The sequence below is a fragment of the Salvelinus alpinus genome, chromosome 10 (genome assembly GCF_045679555.1).
Source record: "Salvelinus alpinus chromosome 10, SLU_Salpinus.1, whole genome shotgun sequence".
Classification (NCBI taxonomy): domain Eukaryota; kingdom Metazoa; phylum Chordata; class Actinopteri; order Salmoniformes; family Salmonidae; genus Salvelinus; species Salvelinus alpinus.
Genome location: NC_092095.1, coordinates 55,018,216 through 55,043,524, shown reverse-complemented (window position 1 = coordinate 55,043,524; position 25,309 = coordinate 55,018,216). Strand labels below are relative to the sequence as shown.

At 44.7% G+C, this 25,309-nt stretch overlaps 1 protein-coding gene across 2 annotated transcripts in view; it reads right to left on the bottom strand.

Annotated features, from left to right (window-relative positions):
- The window catches only part of LOC139532272 (sodium channel protein type 2 subunit alpha-like), a 42,634-nt gene that overhangs the window by 16,446 nt on the left and 879 nt on the right, over positions 1 to 25,309 (bottom strand). Inside the window, exons 2-17 of one of the 2 annotated variants that reach the window (XM_071329680.1) lie at positions 22,480 to 22,799; positions 21,379 to 21,496; positions 20,241 to 20,331; positions 19,529 to 19,657; positions 16,514 to 16,605; positions 12,758 to 13,024; positions 7,755 to 7,818; positions 6,625 to 6,766; positions 5,868 to 6,074; positions 4,808 to 5,071; positions 4,228 to 4,569; positions 3,839 to 3,974; positions 3,128 to 3,366; positions 2,255 to 2,428; positions 1,635 to 1,991; positions 836 to 1,381 (exon numbers count right to left, since the gene is read on the bottom strand). In XM_071329680.1, the coding sequence (XP_071185781.1) occupies positions 836 to 1,381; positions 1,635 to 1,991; positions 2,255 to 2,428; positions 3,128 to 3,366; positions 3,839 to 3,974; positions 4,228 to 4,569; positions 4,808 to 5,071; positions 5,868 to 6,074; positions 6,625 to 6,766; positions 7,755 to 7,818; positions 12,758 to 13,024; positions 16,514 to 16,605; positions 19,529 to 19,657; positions 20,241 to 20,331; positions 21,379 to 21,496; positions 22,480 to 22,746 (3,435 nt within the window). In that variant the 5' untranslated portion in view covers positions 22,747 to 22,799. Of the gene's footprint in view, positions 1 to 835; positions 1,382 to 1,634; positions 1,992 to 2,254; positions 2,429 to 3,127; positions 3,367 to 3,838; positions 3,975 to 4,227; positions 4,570 to 4,807; positions 5,072 to 5,867; positions 6,075 to 6,624; positions 6,767 to 7,754; positions 7,819 to 12,757; positions 13,025 to 16,238; positions 16,331 to 16,513; positions 16,606 to 19,528; positions 19,658 to 20,240; positions 20,332 to 21,378; positions 21,497 to 22,479; positions 22,800 to 25,309 lie in introns of both variants that reach the window. The other variant, XM_071329679.1, reaches the window with a different exon arrangement.

The window sequence follows — 25,309 nt, the reverse complement described above, 5'->3', positions numbered from 1 at the left end:
TCCCTGGATAGTGGACTAGGCTAGAGAGACTTGGTGCAATGACTCAATGAGTCAGCAAAATATCTAGCTGGTAACTGCCTCTGGAAAGTCTGGAGTTCTCAGATTCTATCCATTGATGCGTAGTGGTAAAATAATCAGTGAACAAAGTAACGCTGTCTGTATTTCCAATGCATTTTTCCACTTTAGGCGGGTAAACGCCTGGCAAGATGAAAAGGTGGTGTGAACGCCGATTATGTGCGTTTCCCTTCCACTTCACCACTGATTCTGTATACAGATCTACGTCAAACACAGCAGACCTGGGTCAAATACATATGACAAAAACGATGAAATACCATAGAGTTGCGCTGTATTTAGCTGGCCTGATAAAATGGAACCAATGGCACAGTCCCAAAAGTGTAAACTAATGGAATAGTCCAAAAGGTGTAAACAAATAAGCCTTGTTTAACCATCCTGATCTCCTGAGCTCACATTCTGTTTCACTACACATGACACGTAACGGGAGCACGCACGGTTAGTTCTGGTTCACAGGCTAGTAAACCAATGGAACAATCCCAATAGTGTTAACTGAAGAAATCGTCCCAAAAGTGTAAACCAATGGAATTGTCCCAAAAGTGCAAACCAATGGAATAGTCCCAAAAGCGCTCACTCTGCTTAAGGTCAAGCTAAATCATGGCACCTCCAGTAACACAGACACCACTCAGAACTAACACAGACACCACTCAAAACTAACACAGACACCACTCAAAGATACCACAATTAAAAGATGTGATGTGACTGTGCTCGTTGCTACTTAACAGAGCAGCACAGGGGTCTCTAGTCAAACCTCCTCTCTTACCTCTTTGCTGCCCATCGACATTTCCTCGGAGGCCGAGTCGCTGCTGAAGTCCTCCGTGATAGTGGTCTCAAAGTCCGACTCGCACACCGCGATGGGCACGCTCACCGTCAGGCTGGGGTTGTGGATGAACGACATGTAGTTGCACTCCTCCTGTGGGTAATTCTCCGTACTGTCTGCTAGCCCCACCCCCAACCCCCCTCCGGGCCGCCCGTTCCCCTCCTTCAGATAGACCCCACTCGGATCTTTAGTGATCTCGACCAACATGTGTTTTGAGTTGCAGTTGCCCCCCTTGCCGTTGATGGAGCTGTGGAGCTCGTCCAGGGTCTTACCCCCCTCCAGTGACCCCCCCTTGACCCCTTTGGTGGCTCCGCCCCCGAGGACCAGGCTCTGGATAACCTGGCGGATGGCCACCTTGACCCAGGCCACGCCCCTCTGGATGCGGCCCACAGCGATCTGCAGGTTGTTCATCTCGCTGTCGTCGTCCGTGGCCGCCAGGTTGTCGGCGCTGAAGGAGCTGAGCAGCAGGGCCAGGAACAGATTCAGGACCTGCAGAGACAGAGGGAGGAAAGGACCAGGAGGGAGGAAAGGAGTCCATTTTGATCTGGGTTCAGTTGTTAATATGGAGATTCAGTTCAAATTGAAAATTGCATATCACGTAAATATGGCAATGCTTTAAACATATTTGCGGCACCATTGTTAAACACAAATTGACCAAGAAAGATTCATCACAAGTACAGTGATATCATCCATAGGTATGGGGATTTTGGGATATACAATGACTAACAGCAAAAACACCTACCACCAGGTTCCCTATAACCATGACCATCATAAAAACGATGAGGCACATGCTCTGGCCAGCCACCTCCATACAGTCCCACATGGTCTCGATCCACTCCCCACACAGCACCCGGAACACGATGAGGAACGAGTGGAAGAAGTCATGCATGTGCCAGCGCGGCAGCTGGCAGTTGTCTGCGATCTTACACACACACTCCTTGTAGCTCTTGCCGAACAGCTGCATGCCCACCACGGCGAAGATGAACACGATGATGGCTAGGACCAGTGTCAAATTACCCAGCGCTCCCACCGAGTTACCGATGATCTTGATCAGCATGTTCAGGGTGGGCCAAGACTTGGCCAGCTTGAACACCCTCAACTGTTGACAAGAAGAATCACATGAGGAGTTTTGTTGTTCCTGGTTGTGACTACGGTATTAATATCTAGCTAGCATCAATCAACAAAGTATGAAGATGAATATTACCACTGTATCAAGGAGTACGTAAAAGAAAAGGCATCTGTCATTCAGCTAAGGGGGGTAGTATAGTTCTGTTTCCTGTAGAAATGTGGCAACTAGAAGGTACACAATCTGCTCTGACAGGGTCAACTCGGGAGAAACTGGTGTCAGAAGTGGGATCTTACCAATCGGAAAGACCGGAGCACAGACAGGCCCTCTACATTGGCCAGGCCGAGTTCCATCAGACTCAGACTGACGATGATGCCGTCAAATATGTTCCATCCCTGTTGAAAGTAGTAGTAGGGGTCCAGAGCGATTAGCTTGAAACCCATCTCAGCCGTGAAGATGCCTGTAAACACCTACACAGAGACAGAGACAGAGACAGTAGTTAGATTTGAGCACGGTTAGAAATATTTCCATAGAATGAGTGTTAGTGGTTGTGTGGGTAGTGTGTGGGTTAAGCTTGGCTAGCCATACATATTTGTACCTATGGATAGTGGATAGATGTACATCTCTGTATACAGTTTCAATAGTATGTGGCCAACTTGGTGGCTGAATCTTCTAAAATAGACTTAGACAATGAAACTGTGAAAAATAACAGATTGGGGATTTGGAAGATGCCATGTGTGACTTTGAGGAGAAGATATATCAGGTGCAAGAGATTTTCCTTACAAATTCCTTAGAAATGAAAAAAGCCGCAGCGGACATTTCTGAACTCTTATCCAACAGACCTGTACATCCATGAATGTATCTCTATCATTTGTAACTGTTTCTGATGTATGTATTGTGAAGTATTGTTCAATAGATGTACTATTTAAGGCATTTTTTTATCTGTGTTTCTATTTCACAATTCATTTTACATATGCTATCAGATTGCTGAGTGAAGGGTTTGGGTGTAAAAAAATATCTAAATATATATGATGTATTGTATGAAGTAAAAAATATACAATTAGAAATGGCTGTTAGGGGAGCAACCCATCCCAGTAACAGTCTCTCTTTAACAGCTTTATATTTCGATAAAGCCTTGCAAGTTTACGTCAATAATATCAAACACTTACCAAGTTCCCGACAGAGAGGACATGATTGAACTCCTTGGTCATGGGATAATGTTCCATGGCCATGAAGAGGGTGTTGAGGACGATACAGACGGTGATGGCCAGGTCCACGAAGGGGTCCATCACCACTGTGTTGACGATCCCCTTGAAACTCAACCACATAGGACAGCAGTCCCAGATCAGATAGGTGTTGGCAAACTTATACCAGCATGGTGGACACTTCTGCCTGGACTCTTCAAGCTCTGGAAAGGGTTAAAACAGACACATTTTGGTGTCATTTTTATTTTTTTTACTATTTAGTCATTTAGCAGATGTTCTTCTCCAGAGCGACTTACAGGAGAAATTAAGGTTAAGTGCCTTGCTCAGGGGCACAGACAGATTTTTCACCCAGTCGGCTCAGGGATTTGAACCAGCGACCTTTCAATTACTGGCTCAATGCTTTTAAACGCTAGGCTACCTGCCGCCTGTTGGCATGTATACATGTCCACATTTTGGCTATAAGGCATTATGACTTGTTATAAGCACGTATAAGAAGTATCAAATATCATATAGTTAACTTTCAGGAAAGTGCTATCATGCTTTTATCATGCTAAGGAGGACACTTCATTGATGGCATACACATTATAATGTGTTGTAGGCTATGAGTCTTCAAGATGTTCGGTTCACCGGTCTGGTATAATAACATATTATTGAATAACTTGGTGTGACACCAACCCTCCATGGTGTTGGTGAGAATACTGGCCACACTCATAGCTCTGGCTCTGGCTCTGTCTGGCTCATCTAGGTAGGACATGGAAGCCTGGCGAGACCTCCTCTTCTTCAGCCTCATCTCAGAGTCAGTGGTTGTCCTCTGGAGATCAAGAAACATCTGGAAGAGTTATTCAGTGTACGGACTAGGTGGCCTGTAAGGGACTCCTGACCCTAACCATGACTATATCAACAATGTTGGGTTCACTTCAAATAGTATTTATTTTCTGTCAAAATACTTTAGCTGGGCAATGCAACCAATGGAATAATCCCAAAAGTGCAAACCCGGTCATCTGGCTCAATCAAAAGAAAATTAATAATATTTGGAGCCTGGACTGATAAAAACTATAGCTCACCTCAGGCAGGAGCAGTCCTACAGGCGAGGTGGGCACCGAGGTCACTCCCACTAGCGAGACGACGCCGTTACAGTCCACGGTGCAGTGCATCTTGCCGTTGGAGGGCAGCAGGACGCGCTGAGGGGCCAGGCTAGTCTGACTGACCGTGCTGGAGCGGCGCTCGATACGGCAAGGCACGAACAGGGAGCCGCGGCGGCTGTCGGTGTCCTCGAACGTGCTTTGCTCGTCATCGGCGAAGTCGTTATCGGAGACCACATCGCGGGCGCGGCCTCGGAAGCTAAACAGGCTAGCTCGGCTGTTCCTCCTCGGGGAGAAGAGGGAGCCGCGGATACTGAGGAGAGACTGGTGGAAGGGGAGAGGGAGAGGGAGGAAAGGAAGAAAGGGGAGAGGAGAGAAAGGTATCAGTACTGAAAAAGAGGAGGAGGATGGAGGTTATGGAGACGATGAAACGGAAGAAGGGAGATCAACATGATTGGAGTGACTCGGTGAACACTCCGCCCAGTGGAGTGATGAGGAAGATGATGGTAATGAGGACAATGGTGACTAAGACAATGACCCTTTCCCCTCACTGTGTACTCGCCTGGTTGGGTGAGGAGCATCTCTTCTCGTAGGACAGCCGGTTGGCATCTATCGAAAACCGGAAGCTTAACCTCTTGGTACTGTCCTCCGACTCGGACTTGTGGAACTTCTTGTGCTCGCCCCTCTCTTTTCTCTTCTTCTGATGGTTCATTCTCTCCTTGGCGCTCTTGGAGCTGAGTTTGGAGGTCCCTGAGGAGGCTTCTGTGGAGGGCCCCCCTCTCTCGCTGTACTCTCCGTGGCTCTCTGTGGCTGCTGCCGTGGCAACCTGGCGGCCAATCACACACAAGCACAGTTGTCACGGCAACCGGCACCCGTCTTTGGTGGCCAGAGCACAGAGCAGAACGGCAGGCAACACAAATACCCAAATCAGCTTCAAAGAACTTCTAAAAATGGAGGCCTGTGTTTTGTCCCACAAACTGACTGTTTTCCTAACGAAACTGGCAAAGATGAAAAGGTTATCTGTTCCGGAAGCAAGTGAACAACCCAATTGCTCTTTGAAATAATACCAAAGCCCTGCATAACCTGAATCACTGTGGATTCATTTACAACAACAAAAAGCATGGGAGACAAAGTCAGTCATTTTTCAAAAGCAACCATGCATATACTCAGTATATAAAATCTTCGTGATATCCATGTTTTTGTTATTATTGTATTGCTGGACACTTGGTCAAGCTGTTGTTGTAAATAAGACATTATGTGTAGCAGATGGAACCTCCCTCCCTCCACGGAAGCTAATACTGTACTACCAATAACGCACAGAGTAATTATTCCTTCTCTATCTACCTCTTGTTTCCATAGTAATGGAGCACCCTTGTCTGTAGAAGCTTGACACCAAGCAAGCACCAAGACATACTTATGTAAGAGAGGATTATGGACTTAAGAGAGAAGGGCAATAGAGGGCAGGGTAGGGAAAGACAAAGAAAGACAGGGAGGACTTTGGCTGTATGCACTCACTACTGTGTCATCGCTCTGGATAAGACGGTCTCTCTAATGACTCAAATGCAAATTATAAAATAAGTCAAACTCTGCAAGCAAATGCACAAGCAGAAATCAGCCAATACCAATGCCTCCTCCTGCTGTCTCTTGAGCTGCTCCAGCATAGCCTGGAACTCCTCCTCCTTCTGGGCTGCCTCCTCTATGGTGGCCTGGTTCTGCTCATCGTAGGCCATGGCCACCACAGCCAGGATCAGGTTGACCAGGTAGAAGGAACCCAGGAAGATCACCAACACAAAGAAGATCATGTAGGGCTTTCCCGCCACTCGCAGGGTCTAAGAGGGAGGGAGAGAGAGAGGGACGGTGGAGGGAGAGAGGGGGAGGAAGAGAGAAGGAGACAGAGAGAGAGTGAGAGAGAGAGAGAGGGATGGTGGAGGGAGAGAGAGGGGGAGGGAGGGAGGGGAGGGAGACAGAGAAGAAAAGAGGGAGAGAGAGAGATAGGGAGGTAGGTAGTTAGGGAGGGGAAAGAGGGAGAGATAGAGGGAGGGGAGGGAGAAAGAGATGGTGGAGGGAGAGAGGGGGAGGAAGAGAGGAGACAGAGTGAGAGAGAGAGATAGAGAGAGAGGGATAGAGGGAGGGGAGGGAGAGAGAGACGGTGGAGGGAGAGAGGGAGGGGAGGGAGAGAGGGAGGGGAGGGAGGGGAGGGAGGGAGAGAGGAAGGTAGTTAGATAATTGTTTTCATTATATGCATTTTATTTTCTTTACCAGTATTCCTGAGTTGTTTCACTGTTATTTTCAATGATAAAGCACTAAAAGGGGATCAAGTGTATCAGATCAGCAAACAGTGAGCGGCCATTTTGTTTCTAACCAATAGCTTTGGCCCACCTGTTGGTAGAGGTTTTCCCAGAAGTCCTGGGTCATGAGTCTGAACAGGGACAGGAAGGCCCAGCCAAATGAGTCGAAGCTTGTGTAGTTGTAGTCTGGGTTCCTGCCCGCCTTGATGCACGTGAATCCCTCTGGGCACAACCTGTGGTGAAGAACCACATACACAACACACAGGTCAGCAACCATGTGGTGGTCACTAAACCACTGCCACAAGCCACTTGTACAGTACCGAGCGATACAGTGGATATTTACAGCGTCCACTGAGCAGCATTGGTTTTCATTAGATCGACTTAACTGTACTTACACTGAATATGATTTGATTTTCTAAGATCAGCCTGACTACATTAACACTATCCACAGTAAGTGGCATCCGTTTTTATTAGACTGACTTGACTGCATCAAATTAGCCAACTAAATTCTGCTGAAATAATATCGTCCTCTCCACTCTCTTGTATTAGCGCCAAGTGCTCTATTCTAGTTAGCATCTCTTCAATGCCTAAGTGTTAAGGAAACAAGTGAGTATGCTTACATGCACACTAATACCTCGATATTAAACTGATTATGGCATAAGGCCGAGTATGGCATTAGTCATGTAAACACCTTAATCTGAGTATCTTAAATCGGCGTAAGGTCAAAGTCGATTAAAACACCTGGTTTTCTGAGCAGTCTTTCTAATTATTAGGACATGTAAACAGCTTAATCGGCGTTCCAGCTGTGCATTTGATCTGTGCATGTGCCAGGACCGGAAGCATTAGCCTCCCTCGTATGCGTGAGAGAAGTGAGTTCGGGAAAAACTGAAAGGATGCATCTTTTAAATATTTTTCACAAACAAACTTCATTTGTCCAAACTCAGAATCAAATAGTCTTTGCAAAAATAACATGTTCAGTGTTGTAAAACGTTTATTTTGTCTGCTGATTTTCAGATGTCCGTTTAAACATGATTATTAGGTAAATCGTTCTTCTTGCAAAGCATGTAAAGGTTTTAATCAAACTATTACATTCATCTGACAGTGCACAATAATCATATTTACTGTGTGCATGTAATCGTGCTCAGTAATTCCGGATGTGTGTTGAGGCTGTGTTGGTGAATGTAATTGGCTATATAATTAAAGGATGTTGTCAAGTCTCACCCGGCTCCACTGCCATTCCCACAGAGGAGGGCGTCCCTGCGGTTGGGGAGGTAATAGTAATTACCTAGAAGGAAGAACAGAGAGAGGAACAAATCAGTCAATATGTTGAGGAGCGCTCGAGGAAAGGATGGAGGCAGGCAGGGAGGAAAAAGAGGAGGGAGGTTTGAAACTGGATTAAAATATTAGAAATTTAGCAAATAATCTTAATGGGTTTTCAAACTTGTACAAAATTCTGATTTATGAATTAAGCAAACAATATGCTGTGGCCCAGTGGTTGAGTGCTTTAAGTAAAATAAACAAAAGCACTTTATTAAAATAATTGTTATTGTCATTATATCCTGTATATATATGGTATAAAGGGGGGTGCAACTCAATATTAGGAAGGTGTCTTTAATATACTGTATACTGAACCAAAATATAAACGACTGACTTGACTGCATCAAATTAACCAACTAAATTCTGCTGAAATAGTATCGTCCTCTCCACTCTCTTGTATTAGCGCCAAGTGCTCTATTCTAGTTAGCATCTCTTCATTGCCTAAGTGTTAAGGAAACAAGTGAGTATGCTTACATGCACACTAATCATTTATTTCAATTCACTGATTTCCTTATAGGAACTGTAACTCAGTAAAATCATTGAAATTGTTGCATGTTTCATTTTTGTTCAGTATATACAGTATATGTATATATATATATATATATATATATATATACAATTGAAGTCGGAAGTTTACATACACTTAGGTTGGAGTCATTAAAAGTCGTTTTTCAACCACTCCACACATTTCTTGTTAACAAACTATAGTTTTGGCATGTTGGTTAGGACATCTACTTTGTGCATGACACAATCATTTTTTACTATTGTTTACAGAATATTTCACTGTATCACAATTCCAGTGGGTCAGAAGTTTACATACACTAAGTTGACTGTGCCTTTAAACAGCTTGGAAAATTCCAGAAAATGCTGTCATGGCTTTAGAAGCTTCTGATAAACTAATTTACATAATTTGAGTCAATTGGAGGTGTACCCGTGGATGTATTTCAAGGCCTACCTTCAAACTCGGTGCCTCTTTGCTTGACATCATGGGAAAATCAAACGAAATCAGCCAAGACCTCAGAAAAAAGACCTCCACAAGTCTGGTTCATCCTTGGGAGCAATTTCATCTGTACAAACAATTATAACCAAGTATAAACACCATGGGACCACACAGCCGGCATACTGCTCAGGAAGGAGACGCGTTTTGTCTCCTAGAGATTAATGTACTTTGGTGCGAAAAGTGCAAATCAATCCCAGAACAACAGCAAAGGACCATGTGAAGATGCTGGAGGAAACAGGTACACAAGTATCTGTATCCACGTAAAATGAGTCCTATATCGACATAACCTGAAAGGCCGCTCCAAAACCGCCATAAAAAATTATGGTTTGCAACTGCACATGGGGACAAAGATTGTACTTTCTGGAGAAATGTCCTTTGATCTGATGAAACAAAAATAGAACTGTTTGGCCATAATGACCATCGTTATGTTTGGAGGAAAAAGGGGGATGCTTGCAAGCCGAAGAACACCATCCCAACCGTGAAGCACAGGGGTGGCAGCATCATGTGTGGGTGCTTTTCTGCAGCTGGGACTGGTGCTCTTCACAAAATAGATGGCATCATGAGGGAGGAAAAGTATTTGGATATATTGAAGCAACATCTCAAGACATCAGTCAGGAAGTTAAAGCTTGGTCACAAATGAGTCTTCCAAATGGACAATGACCCCAAGCATACTTCCAAAGTTGTGGCAAAATGGCTTGAGGACAACAAAGTCAAGGTATTGGAGTGGCCATCACAAAGCCCTTACCTCAATCCTATAGAAAATGTGTGGGCAGAACTGAAAAGCGTGTGCGAGCAAGGAGGCCTACAAACCCGACTCAGTTACACCAGCTCTGTCAGGAGGAATGGGCCAAAATTCACCCAACTTATTGTGGGAAACTTTTGGAAGGCTACCCGAAACGTTTGACTCAAGTTAAACAATTTAAAGGCAATGCTACCAAATACTAATTGAGTGTATGTAAACTTCTGACCCACTGGGAATGTGATGAAAGAAATAACAGCTGAAATAAATCATTCTCTCTACTATAATTCTGACATTTCACATTCTTAAAATAAAGTGGTGATCCTAACTGACCTAAGACAGGGAATTTTTACTAGGATTAAATGTCAGGAATTGTGAAAAACTGAGTTAAAATGTATTTGGCTAAGGTGTATGTAAACTTCCGACTTCAACTATACAGTGGGGAGAACAAGTATTTGATACACTGCCGATTTTGCAGGTTTTCCTACTTACAAAGCATGTAGAGGTCTGTAATTTTTATCATAGGTACACTTCAACTATGAGAGACGGAATCTAAAACAAAAATCCAGAAAATCACATTGTATGATTTTTAAGTAATTAATTTGCATTTTATTGCATGACATAAGTATTTGATACATCAGAAAAGCAGAACTTAATATTTGGTACAGAAACCTTTGTTTGCAATTACAGAGATCATACGTTTCCTGTAGTTCTTGACTAGGTTTGCACACACTGCAGCAGGGATTTTGGCCCACTCCTCCCTACAGGTCTTCTCCAGATCCTTCAGGTTTCGGGGCTGTCGCTGGGCAATACGGACTTTCAGCTCCCTCCAAAGATTTTCTATTGGGTTCAGGTCTGGAGACTGGCTAGGCCACTCCAGGACCTTGAGATGCTTCTTACGGAGCCACTCCTTAGTTGCCATGGCTGTGTGCTTCGTGTCGTTGTCATGCTGGAAGACCCAGCCACGACCCATCTTCAATGCTCTTACTGAGGGAAGGAGGTTGTTGGCCAAGATCTTGCGATACATGGCCCCATCCATCCTCCCCTCAATACGGTGCAGTCGTCCTGTCCCCTTTGCAGAAAAGCATCCCCAAAGAATGATGTTTCCACCTCCATGTTTCACGGTTGGGATGGTGTTCTTGGGGTTGTACTCATACTTCTTCTTCCTCCAAACACGGCGAGTGGAGTTAGACCAAAAAGCTCTATTTTTGTCTCATCAGACCACATGACCTTCTCCCATTCCTCCTCTGGATCATCCAGATGGTCATTGGCAAACTTCAGACAGGCCTGGACATGCACTGGCTTAAGCAGGGGGACCTTGCGTCCGCTGCAGGATTTTAATCCATGACGGCGTAGTGTGTTACTAATGGTTTTCTTTGAGACTGTGGTCCCAGCTCTCTTCAGGTCATTGACCAGGTCCTGCCGTGTAGTTCTGGGCTGATCCCTCACCTTCCTCATGATCATTGATGCCCCACGAGGTGAAATCTTGCATGGAGCCCCAGACCGAGGGTGATTGACCGTCATCTTGAACTTCTTCCATTTTCTAATAATTGCGCCAACAGTTGTTTCCTTCTCACCAAGCTGCTTGCCTATTGTCCTGTAGCCCATCCCAGCCTTGTGCAGGTCTACAATTTTATCCCTGATGTCCTTACACAGCTCTCTGGTCTTGGCCATTGTGGAGAGGTTGGAATCTGTTTGATTGTGTGTGGACAGGTGTCTTTTATACAGGTAACGAGTTCAAACAGGTGCAGTTAATACAGGTAATGAGTGGAGAACAGGAGGGCTTCTTAAAGAAAAACTAACAGGTCTGTGAGAGCCGGAATTCTTACTGGTTGGTAGGTGATCAAATACTTATGTCATGCAATAAAATGCAAATTAATTATTTAAAAATCATACAATGTGATTTTCTGGATTTTTGTTTTAGATTCCGTCTCTCACAGTTGAAGTGTACCTATGATAAAAATTACAGACCTCTACATGCTTTGTAAGTAGGAAAACCTGCAAAATCGGCAGTGTATCAAATACTTGTTCTCCCCACTGTATATATATATATATATATAGTGCAGAGGTAATAACTCTAACAATATCTCATCATGACCATACCTGGAACACTATGGACCAAGGAGGACCACAATTAACACCATAGCCACTACTGGGTGAATGATAGATTGTTGTCAATAAATAAATAATTCACAAAAACAAAGGATGTAAGGAGTAAACATTACATTATACAAGGATATAAATTATTCAAACCAATGCATCCCCTGAGACTGGAGGTCAAGGAGACATATACTGTCTGTTTAACAGTGTACAACAGCTCAGGGGAAGAGGACAGAGTCGTCCAAGAGAGAGTTTGACCCCGTGACCTACTGGCCTTGAATACTAAAAGCTGCAGGCTGCAGAGAGATGGAGAGGCTTACTGGAACTCTCACCCAGCTAACTGCTACACCTCCCTCCCAGACATCTGTGACTCACATCCTCCATTACTCTCTCCATCTTTCCATCTCTCACTCAAATGGATTTATTTGTATGATATTGGATCAGTTCCATTGTCAACACTGACTGTCATTTTCCCCTGTTTTCTCTATCTTCTCTCTCCCGCTCTCGCTCTCCCTATCTTTGTAAATCCATTTCCTCTTTATCCTTAGACCATTTTCACTCTACCCTTTCTCTCTTCTTCATTTATCTCCTCCTCCCTTTCCGCCTTGTCCCCTCTCTCCCCATGACATCAGTGTCATATGTTGCTGGTCTGGTCTGTGTGTCTGCCTGCCGCGCCCCACCATCTCTCTCTCTCTCTCTCTCTCTCTCTCTCTCTCTCTCTCTCTCTCTCTCTCTCTCTCTCTCTCTCTCTCTCTCTGTGCCTGTTTTCTCACACACAGACAGGGTGTAGGAGGGGATGGGGAGAAGGGGGTTGTTGTGGGCGATTATCTGCCACGTTTTCCACAATTTCCCACCAGGCACTGCTTGCACTTGCCCCGGCCTTCCGGCCAAATCGCTGTCACTCTTTATCACGCTGCTTCACAGAAAGTGGGCAGGGCATGGGCTGTCTGGTTTTATTACACAGAATATGAAGTCTGTCTGAGTAGTGTGACTCAGATACTGTCTGAGGTATAGAACTTGACCCTCATTACCCCGGCGCCCCTGCAGACAAACAAGCACTTAGCTTACTCTCATTGTTGATGTACTCAGTCCAGTTCACGGAGCTAGTGATGTTGAAATCGGTTCCATTTAAGTCTGGAGTTCCCAGAGTTCTGTTCAGGCGGTCGTCGGGGGTTGTGTCATTGACGAGGTTGCGGATACACTTCTGCCTCAGGTTGCCCATGAAGAGCTGCAGGCCAATCAGGGCGAAGACGCTGAGACAGAAAACGGTGAGGATCATGACGTCGGAGAGCTTCTTGACCGACTGGATCAGAGCGCCGACGATGGTCTTTAGTCCTGTAAGGGAGGGACGACGCACAGTCCTGGTTACCAGCTCCAACTGATTAATAGAACAGATACATAATATAGTATAGAAATATAGTATAGAAATGCTAAGGTATATAGAAATGCTTCAGCCACCAAATGATAGCTAGCAAGCAGCATAGGAGATCCATATGTCAAGTTTCTGTATGGCATTCATGCAGGAGCCGGTTGAGGAAGAGACTGATAATTTTTCCTCGTGGATCTCTCCAGAGATGGTGTTGTTGGTGATAAGATCACCCAGTTCATAACACACTTAGATAAACCCCTGGCAAACTGTCTACACAGAAAGTCTAATGTTTGTTGATAATCAAATTCTCTTTTTGAATAGACTCAGATCACTACAGATATCGTATCATATTCATATCATTACTTAGCGATCTGTACAGCAATGTAATAATGGCATAATAGACAAATTGCGATCATTCAGTTTGATAGGGACCAAGTGTGTTGGGGTTTTAGTGATGTTAAGCAGATGCTAAACTACAGTTTTGTTTTGCTAGCACAGACTGGAATATGTTCCAGGATTCTTCTGATGGCATTGAGGAGTACACCACATCAGTCATTGGCTTCATCAATAAGTGCATTGATGATGTCGTCCCCACAATGACTGTACGTACATACCCCAACCAGAAGCCATGGATTACAGGCAACATCCGCACTGAGCTAAAGGGTAGTGCTCCCGCTTTCAAGGAGCGGTACTCTACCCTGGAAGCTTATAAGAAATCCATCTATGCCCTTCGACGAACCATCAAACAGGCAAAGCATCAATATAGGACTAAGATCGAATCGTACTACACTGGCTCCGACGCACATTGGATGTGGCAGGGCTTGCAAACTATTACAGACTACAAAGGGAAGCACAGCCGAGAGCTGCACAGTGACACAAGCCTACCAGATGAGCTAAATTACTTCTATACTCACTTGAGGCAAGTAACATTGAAACATGCATGAGAGCATCAGCTGTTCCGGACGACTGTGTGATCATGCTCTCTGCAACCGATGCGAGTAAGACCTTTAAACAGGTCAACATTCACAAGGCCGCAGGGCCAGATGGAGTACCAGGATGTGTACTCCGAGCATGCGCTGACCAACTGGCAAGTGTCTTCACTGACATTTTCAACCTCTCCCTGTCCGAGTCTGTAATACCAACATGTTTCAAGCAGACCGCCATAGTCCCTGTGCCCAAGAACACTAAGGTAACCTGCCTAAATGACTACCGACCCATAGCACTCCCGTTTGTAGCCATGAAGTGTTTTGAAAGGCTGGTTATGGCTCACATTAACGCCATTATTCCAGAAACCCTAGACCCACTCCAATTTGCATACCACCCCAACAGATCCACAGATGATGCAGTCTCTATTGAACTCCACACTGCCCTTTCCCACCTGGACAAAAGAAACACCTATGTGAGAATGCTATCCATTGACTACAGCTCAGCGTTCAACACCATAGTGCCCTCAAAGCTCATCGCTAAGCTAAGGACCCTGGGACTAAACACCTCCCTCTGCAACTAGATCCTGGACTTCCTGACAGGCTGCCCCCAGGTGGTAAGGGTAACAACACATCCGCCACGCTGATCCTCAACACGGGGGTCCCTCAGGGGTGCGTGCTCAGTCCCCTCCTGTACTACCTGTTCACTCATGACTGAATGGCTCGGCACGACTCCAACACCATCATTAAGTTTGCAGACGACACAACAGTGGTAGGCCTGATCACAACAATGACGAGACAGCCTATAGGGAGGAGGTCAGAGACCTGGCCGTGTGGTGCCAGGACCACAACCTCTCCCTCAACGTGATCAAAACAAAGGAGATGATTGTGGACTACAGGAAAAGGATGGTCCAAGCACACCAAGACAGTCGTGAAGAGGACATGACAAAACCTATTCCCACTCAGGAGACTGAAAAGATTTGGCATGGGTCCTCAGATCCTCAATAGGTTCTACAGCTGCACCATTGAGAGCATCCTGATGGGTTGCATCACTGCCTGGTATGGCAACTGCTTGGCCTCCGACCGCAAGGCACTACAGAGGGTATCCAGAACCTCTATACCAGGCGATGTCAAAGGAAGGCCCCGAAAATTGTCAAAGACTCCAGCCACCCTAGTCATAGACTGTTCTCTCTGCTACCGCACGGCAAGCGGTACCAGAGCGCCAAGTCTAGGTCCAAGAGGCTTCTAAACAGCTTCTACCCCCAGGCCATAAGACTCCTGAACATCTAATCAAATGTCTACCCAGACTATTTGCTTTGCCCCCCCCCCACCCCTTTACGCTGCTTCTACTCTCTGTTATTATCTATGCATAGTCACTTTAATAACTCTACCTACATGTAAATATTACCTCAATTACCCTCATCTAACCACTACCCCCACACATTGACTCTGTACTGGTACCCCCTTTGTATAGCCTTGCTATTGTTATTTTACTGCTGCTTATAATTATTTCTTACTTTTAAATGTTATTTTATTTGTATTTTTCTTTCAACTGCATTATTGGTTAAGGGCTTGTAAGTAAACATTTCACTGTAAGGTCTACTACACCTGTTGTATTCGGTGCATGTGACAAATAAACTTTGATTTGATGTGATTTGAAAGCGGGCTGATGTAGGTTGAGGTTAGAGACCCCCACTAATCATGGGGCCAATGATGTGATTGGTTTGTCCATGAAACCGAGAGATGACAACTTTGTGAGAGTGTGTGTCATGGCATTGCCTAGCATCACTCTAGTACAACCCTATTTAACAACCACCATACACAGTGAACAAGACATACATGCAACATAGAACAAGGACAGAGGGGTAACCCTAGACACAAATGCTCACCACACAAATTGGCTTTTGCAATGTCTCATGCATAAAAAGACAAACAAATCATAAATATTCTACTTAATTTCCCCAAAGGGCAAGATAACAAAGAAAGAGATTTAAAGGAAGAAAGTGAAAGTAACGTTATGTGTCTAAAAGCGTGGAATCTTCTCCATCTCGATGGAGTGGGACTGGATTCCTGCTTTTACTGGCCTGTGGAAAGGCAGCGTGACAGAGGCAACAACGCTAGGCTAAGCTAACATGAGATGAGCAGTTACTGTATCTCAGATGGAGTGAATTAGCCATTAGCTGTTAGCTTATAGCCTTGTTGCTAGCATTTAAGCATTTAACATTTAACCTCTGACCTCTGACCTGGGCTCTCTCACCTGGGATGACTGATATAGTTTTGAGGGCTCGGAGAACCCTGAAGGTTCTGAGGGCCGAGACATTACCCAGGTCCACAAACTCTGTCACATATCTGTAAGGGAAGGCAGCATGGGGGCGGTTTGGGGGAGGGAGGAGGGGCGAGGGAAGGAAGGGGGAAGTCACACGCACAGGACACACACCATGACAACACAAGGGGGTTGGGGGGGGGGTCGACAAATGTCACAAACAAAAGACATCTTGTCTGACGGGTGAGAGAGCAGGCATAGGTTCTTACCTGGGATTACCGAGATAGTTTTCAAAGCTCGCAATACTCTGAAAGTGCGCAGAGCTGAAACATTGCCTAGGTTTACAAACTCTGTTACATACCTGCAGGATTAAATTCACAGTTAAAAATCAGCGTTGTATGCTGACATACTTGCAAATGCACACACGTACAGACGCAGGTACACACATACGCGCATATGAATACACGTCAAGCACACACTTTCACAGTGGAATTAATTAGATGAAATGCACTACACCACAAACATAGGAGTACATTAGATATCATACATACAGTATATACGTTTTTGAGAAAGATTACTTGAATAATACAATTTAATTTAGTAAATGTAGTTAATGGTTTCTTTTCATTTTGAAGAGAGATTAAAATGGAATGAATTGATGGCTATTTGTTAATGTAAAAATAGAAATGTAATGAATTAAGGCTGCACCGTTAGATTTGGGGTGGGGTCTCGAGAACAAAATAAACGGGGTCCCCAGAAATTCTGGCCAAAAAAATGGGGTCCCCACTGAAAAAGTTTGAATACCACTGGTCTAGAGTGTTGAGTGTAGAGCACTGCTCTGACCTCATAACTCTAACCTCTGTGGCCTGACAGACCTGACAGACCTCTGTGGCCTGACAGACCTCTGTGGCCTGACAGACCTCTGTGGCCTGACAGACCTCTGTGGCCTGACAGACCTCTGTGGCCTGACAGACCTCTGTGGCCTGACAGACCTCTGTGTCCACACTTTTCAAACCAGTCCTTCCAGTTACATGGCAGAATCAGAATATACACAGAGTGTAGAAACATTAAGGACACCTGCTCTTTCCATGACATAGACTGAACAGGTGAATCCAGGTCAAAGCTAGGATCCCTTATTGATGTCACTTATTAAATCCACTTCAATCAGTGTAGATGAAGGGGAGGAGACAGGTTAATGAAAGATGTTTAATCCTCGAGACAATTGAGACAAGAATTGTGTATTTGTGCCATTCAGGGGGTGAATGGGCAAGACAAAATATTTTGAACGGGGTGTGGTAGTAGGTGCCAGGCACACCGGTTTGTGTCAAGAACTACAATGCTGCTGGGTTTTTCACACTCGTCATAGGCCAGCATTTTGAGTGTGGGGTGAAGGTGGGGGGGAGCAACTGAAGGTGTTCGTAATGTTTGATATAGTCAGTGTATATTGATATTTGGATTAGTGACATGAGTAGCAGTTTTGTAGTGGAGTGTTATATTAATTATACTTTTTTTTAATCAAATCTACGCTGGTTAGGAGGAATACATACATCAGTCCTATACTCAAACATGCTTGTTGTTGATACGGTCAGCAATGCTAGATAATATCCTATTCTATTGATCCTAGCTGGAAATATAAGTCATCCATACAGTTGAAGTCGGAGGTTTACATACACCTTAGCCAAATACATTTAAACTCAGTTGTTCACAATTCCTGACATTTAATCCTAGTAAATATTTCCTGTGTTAGGTCAGTTAGGATCACCACTTTATTTTAAGAATGTGAAATGTCGGAATAATAGTAGAGAGAATGATTTATTTCAGCTTTTATTTCTTTCATCACATTCCCAGAGGGTCAAAAGTTTACATACACTCAATTAGTATTTGGTAGCATTGCCTTTAAATTATTTAACTTGGGTCAAAAGTTTCGGGTAGCCTTCCACAAGCTTCCCACAATAAGTTGGGTGAATTTTGGCACATTCCTCCTGACAGAGCTGGTGTAACTGAGTCAGGTTTGTAGGCCTCCTTGCTTGCACACGCTTTTTCAGTTCTGCCCACACATTTTCTATAGGATTGAGGTCAGGATTTTGTGATGGCCACTCCAATACCTTGACTTTGTTGTCCTTAAGCCATTTTGCCACAACTTTGGAAGTATGCTTGGGGTCATTGTCCATTTGGAAGACCCATTTGCGACCAAGCTTTAACTTCCTGACTGATGTCTTGAGATGTTGCTTCAATAAATCCACATAATTTTCCTCCCTCATGATGCCATCTATTTTGTGAGCGCACCAGTCCCTCCTGCAGCAAAGCACCCCCACAACATGATGCTGCCACCCCCGTGCTTCACGGTTGGGATGGTGTTCTTTGGCTTGCAAGCCTTCCCCTTTTTCCTCCAAACATAACAATGGTCATTACGGCAAAACAGTTCTATTTTTGTTTCATCAGACCAGAGGACATTTCTCAAAAAAGTACGATCTTTGTCCCCATGTGCAGTTGCAAACCATAGTCTGGCTTTTTTATGGCGGTTTTGGAGCAATGGCTTCTTCCTTGCTGAGTGGCCTTTCAGGTTATGTCGATATAGGACTCGTTTTACTGTGGATATAAATACTTTTGTACCTGTTTCCTCCAGCATCTTCATTAGTTCCTATGCTGTTGTTCTGGGATTGATTTGCACTTTTCGCACCAAAATACGTTCATCTCTAGGAGACAGAACGCGTCTCCTTCCTGAGCGGTATGATGGCTGCGTGGTCCTATGGTGTTTATACTTGCGTAATACTGTTTGTACAGATGAACATGGTACCTTCAGGCATTTGGAAATTGCTCCCAAGGATGAATCAGACTTGGGGTCTACAATTATCTTTCTGAGGTCTTGGCTGATTTCTCTTGCATTTCCCATGATGTCAAGCAAAGAGGCACTGAGCTGGAAGGTAGGCCTTGAAATACATCCACAGGTACACCTCCAATTGACTCAAATGATGTCAGTTAGCCTATCAGAAGCTTCTAAAGCCATGACATAATTTTCTGGAATTTTCCAAGCTGTTTAAAGGCACAGTCAACTTAGTGTATGTAAACTTCTGACCCACTGGAATTGTGATACAGTGAATTATAAGTGAAATAATCTGTCTGTAAACAATTGTTGGAAAAATTACTTGTGTCGTGCACAAAGTAGACGTCCTAACCGACTTGCCAAAACTATAGTTTGTTAACAAGAAATTTGAGTTTTAATGACTCTAACCTAAGTGTATGTAAACTTCCGACTTCAACTGTACATCTGTGGTAATACTTACGCCATGGAGATTACCATGAAGTCCAACCAGTTCCATGGATCCCTGAGGAAGGTGAACTTCCCCACACAGAACCCCCTCGCCAAGATTTTAATGAGAGACTCGAATGTGTAAATCCCTGTGAATGTGTACCTGATCAATCCAAGACAGAAAGGCATTATGATAGTTGCTATGGAAGTCAACAACAACAGCCCTATTCAATCAAAATCTTATACCTGTTTTCCGGGGCTAGACCAAAACAACACTATTTATCCTGTGCCAGTGTAGGCTCTGTTCCAATTTTGATAGCAAGAAAACAATTGTAAGTCTTATGCTAGTGTGGATATCAGTGGAGGCTGCTGAGGGGAGGACGGCTCATAATAATGGCTGGAACGGCGCGAATGGAATGGCATCAAACCTTGTGTTTGATGTATTTGATACAATTCCACATATCCCTCTCCATTCCTCCCCAATGAAGGTGCCACCAACCTCCTGTGGTGGATACTAGAGCGTAGCCAATGTTTGAATTGTCATGCTAAATCATTTTGTTTTGGCTTCTCACAGTAAAAATGTCTGAGATTACTTTAGGCCAAACGCAATTACGCATTCTCACACTGGAAACAGAATTGTATCTTTGTCTTACCAAGGAAGCTATAAAAACAGGTGTCAATTGAATAGTGTAACAGCCAATAATAAGTAACCTACAGGGATTAAATCTAGAATATAAGTTACTTACTCAACATTCTTGGCCCAGTCCGGGGGGTTGCTCAGAGTCATAAAAGCACAGTTGGTCAGAATGGTGAACATGATCAACATGCTGAACATCGTACAGAGACACAAGTCAAGGAAAGAACCCAACAAGTTCAGAGACACATGTAAAGCAATGTCACATCAAGGCTAACTAATAATGAGGACTAGGCCCCGAGTGTTCCGTGACCATAGGCCATAGGCTATCTGTTTTGTCACCAAAGCCCCATATACTACCCACCACTGCGACCTGTATTTGCTAGGTAAATCCCCGCCTTATCTCAGCTCACTGGTCACCATAGCAGCACCCACCCATAGCACGCGCTCCAGCAGGTATATTTCACTGGTCACCCCCAAAGCCAATTCCTCCTCCGGCCGCCTTTCCTTCCAGTTCTCTGCTGCCAATGACTGGAACGAACTGCAAAAATCACTGAAGCTGGAGACTCATATCTCCCTCACTAGCTTTAAGCACCAGCTGTCAGAGCAGCTCACAGATCACTGCACCTGTACATAGCCCATCTGTAAATATACCATCCAAGTACCTCATCCCCATACTGTTATTTTTATTTTTTATTTAGCTCCTTTGCACCCCAGTATCTCTACTTGCACACTCATCTTCTGCACATCTATCACTCCAGTGTTTAATTGCTATATTGTAATTATTTAGCCACTATGGCCTATTCATTGCCTTACCTCCCTTATCCTACCTCATTTGCACACACTGTATATAAACTTTTTCTATTGTGTTATTGACTGTATGTTTATTATTCCATGTGTAACTCTGTGTTGTTGATTGTGTCGCACTGCTTTGCTTTATCTTGGCCAGGTCTTAGTTGTAAATGAGAACTTGTTCTCAACTAGCCTACCTGGTTAAATAAAGGTTAAATAATTAAAAATAAATAAAAATAACCCGAAAAACTCCATGCCCTATACAGCCTAGAAATATCGAGAGTTTTTCTTGGTCAGGTCACATGGTCACGAACCACTCAGGGAACCCCCTACCGTAACATATTTTCAAAGTCAACATACAATTTAGTCACATTACTCTCACATATTTGCTCGATATGACACCAAACTAGGCCATAAGTATATCAAACCAAACCTTGATATAGATGTGAAAGGATATGAGTGTACTAAAACTGCAATTGCTATTCTCCGTAGAGGATTGAAGGGGCTTAGGATGTAACAGGCAGGAGTGGCGTTGAAACGGAATATTGCCTTGCCGCGATTCAATACTATAAATGTCTGAGAGAGAGAGAGAGAGAGAGAGAGAGAGAGAGAGAGAGAGAGAGAGAGAGAGAGAGAGAGAGAGAGAGGTTGAGTTGCCCAAATTACATGCAGTAATACCCATCCCAGCTGTACACACCACCACAGCACCAAGGCAAGGCCAAGACATTGTCCTCCACTGTTGATGGTGTGCTGAGGCTGTGGTCCTGTTACTATTGGTGTTGTTCCTTCTGTCTGGCACGCTCAAACCCCAGAGGACAGGAGAGCAGCCAGGCAGTCCCTCTCTCTCTCAGATGGACTCATGATGTGTGTGTGTGTGTGTGTGTTGCCATCTATGTGGGTGTGTATGTGTGTGTCTGATCATGGCAGTGTGAAAGTGTTAGGTAGGCTCTGTAAACAGAAGGGGATTCTGCAGTACATTGTGTCTGGATGATTACATCAAAGACTCAGCTGGGGCCACAGTTTAGCTCAGTTCCTGTCACTTGTGCGTTGGCTGCTAGTTAGCCTTGGCACCATCTGAGGAGGACCCTAGAGTGTTGGCTGCTAGTTAGCCTTGGCACCATCTGAGGAGGACCCTGGAGTGTGTTAACATGAACTGAGTGCTCAGAAACAGTGTCTCAAATGTAATTTGGTCTGTTTTTGTTATTCTTTGAACCAGTTAATACATAAATGACACAACATGGCACATGAAGGCAGCATGAGGACATGGCACCATGTTGCCGCTTTGGAGCACAGTATGCTAGCTTTGTTTAAAATTCAGAACATTCTGTGAACTCCTATGTGTCATTAATGGCCAGCAGCGGCTAACGTGATTGCCAATGAGTCTTGCAATGAGTCTTGCAAAGTATGAATGTATCATAATGCTTTTGGATTGAAAAATAGACCAAACCTTAACGGTTGTGGGTGGGGTTTAGCCTGAGTCCCATATGACATGAAATAGGAGTTGGCACGACAGCACAAACAGATCTGGAATTTAGGCTAGATGTGGGTGTGTCCAGTACCTTCTGATTGGAGTAGAAGGGGTCCAGGTCCTCCAGAGGGGTGGAGACAAAGCCTTGTGGGACGTCCCCGTAGATGAAGGGGAGGGACTTCCCCGCCTCCAGGTCGCTGTTGGGCTTGGGCTCGTTGTCGTCATTGCTGTCGCTACAGCGGTCAACGCGGGGTTTCCGGGCCTCCTCCTCGGTGATGCGCCTTTCGATGGCGGCAAGCGAGTCGGGACAGAAGCGGCAGAAGCTGTCAGGTCCGGGCGGTACAAGCAGCTGTGCCATCTTGTCATGGTGCTCCTTCACAGGGAAGCTTGGGGCTCCGCCAGGGCAGGGGGCTGGGGAGAGGGAGGGAGGGAGATCAGGAAGGCCCAGCTACAACATTTAGTCTACAGCACATGTTGTGCATGACAAGTGGCCTGGGATACACCCAGTACTCTACTGTATGTTTAAACAAATACTCTCCCCTCCCCCTAAGATGAACGTCAAATACGTACAACTGAAACAGCATGAATGGCAATATAATCGTAATTTCCCATGACTTCTATTGTAACTTACTGTACTGTAGCACCATGTTCAGATATACCATTACGTCATCATACACAGAGACCTGGTTTATTTCTCTCTCTGATGGACGATCAAAGAGACTTAGTGTAGCATCCTTAATCCTAGTATCTTTCCACTTGAAGACATCAACGTGGCAAGAGCATTACAGGGTAATGTGCACACAGCTCATACATGTAGATATATCTACTGTTGAGAGTGAAACCCTGGATGACTGTCAACCGCACGCACGCAGGCGCACACACACACACACACACACACACACACACACACACACACACACACACACACACACACACACACACACACACACACACACACACACACACACACACACACACACACACACACACACACACACACACACACACACACACACACACACACACACACACACAGCGAAAAGGAGGGGAGACATTAGAGAGGGTTCGCACAGTTCCTCTGCCCGCACTGAACTCTGGGTAGTCTTTCTTTCGAGATGCCCAGGGGGTCATAGGCGGGGATGAGGGCAAGGCGAGAGGGCTGAGCCTGGTGACAGCCGAAGAGGGACCTGAACTGATGCAGAGGGACACAGACAGCCTTGGCCGAGGCCAACCAAACTGGACATCAGAGGCCTGTTTCAGCCGAATAATTTTTTTTTAAAAACCTTTTATTTGTATGAAACAATACACACTCTTTTTCTGCTGAGAAGGGAAGTGGTCACCAAGTTAAATGAGATGTAGGTGACCACAGAGATTTTTTAAAGCGTATTAAAGTGTAATTCTATGTAGGTGACTTTCAATATGTCCCCAGGGTTGTCACTGCCACTGTGGTTGATTTAAAAACAGCCAACTGCTGTGGATAGATCGCACTCATTGTGGATACATCTGTGATGGAAATAAACACTCATTTTCTCTCTCACCATGGCCTGATTCTCCATCAACATCCATCAACGCCCACACACCCCTTCCTCTCCCCCCATTTATCTTTTTTTCCCCTCTCTCCAAAGGCCTACCCTGTTTCCTCCAGGCCCAGGGAGAAATACAAACAAGCACTCCCCTAAAACCCAAGTGGGCCCTTAGAACAAAGCCTGTACCTTTAAGACAACACATATTCAGACGCCAGTGAGGGCAGTGGGGCCTTCCTGTCTGGGAGCAGGGGCCAGGGAATAGGACTGTGTTCCCCCACCGGCTCCTCTCTCATCACATCTTTAGCACTGTGATCCTCGTTACAGAATGGTACTACTGTCATAGCCTTTATTGTCAGTCTTTACCATTTAATATTTCTGAAACAATGGAGGAGCTGCAGTTGTGTCACCTAGCAACCCTATACTGTCTGACTTATGAGACTACTACTGACACATGGCACATCCAAAACAGTGTCACACCACCCAGCATACACTTCCATGGGGCTCCTAGGCCAGCCGAGGAGGGATTTCATTTGCATTCATCATGTTAACACCATTTGGTTTCTGATTGCCGTTTGAGCAACTGACATCAAAGTAGGTGTTTTCAGAGTTGATTGGTGTTTCGACAGACTATAAATAACAATTCAATTAACTATTTACTAACCCCAACCCTTATCCTAATCCTAAACTTAACCGTTACCCTTATCCTAGCACTAACCCTTACCCTATAACCCTTATTCTAAACCTAGCCCTAAGCGTAACCTTAGCAACCTGTTGCTTATCAACAGAGAGTTTGTTGATAGTATGACCATCGTTTGAGCATCTACAGATGGACTGTCAGGACTATCTAAATAAAGTGTGACTCGAAATCACCTTTGCTCTAATTCATGGCATGGAATAGGCGCATAAAAGAGAAATTACAGTGACCTCATATATCCTATGGTTCTTTGTACTGTAGACCATATCTGTGTCACTGTGTGCTAGCTAGCTTTTCCCATGGGGAACTTCATAAACCCATCAGCTTGTGTTCTAAAGACAGCCTGGGGATCCACTGCTCTGATATGTGAGTTAGTTGACAGCACGTCACCTAACAGCCCTATGAAAGGTTTGCTAGACACTATGCTAGTACACACTCCCCCAACTGAACCAGTCTCTGACGGCTTGTTTTGCCTGGAGTCAAACAACACCGCAGACACTGATTATTTCTATACTCTAAAGATGAATTAAATGGTATCTCCAGTTCTAGCATGCATCGGTAGCTATACTGTCTGGTATGTTAGGGGTTTTGAATGGACATTACATTTCCGAAGACATTTCAAATCAAAAGGTAGTCCTGGGTGGATGGCATTTATTCAAAGAATGTTTAAAATGTCGACCTCCACATTTAAAAAGGTTGTT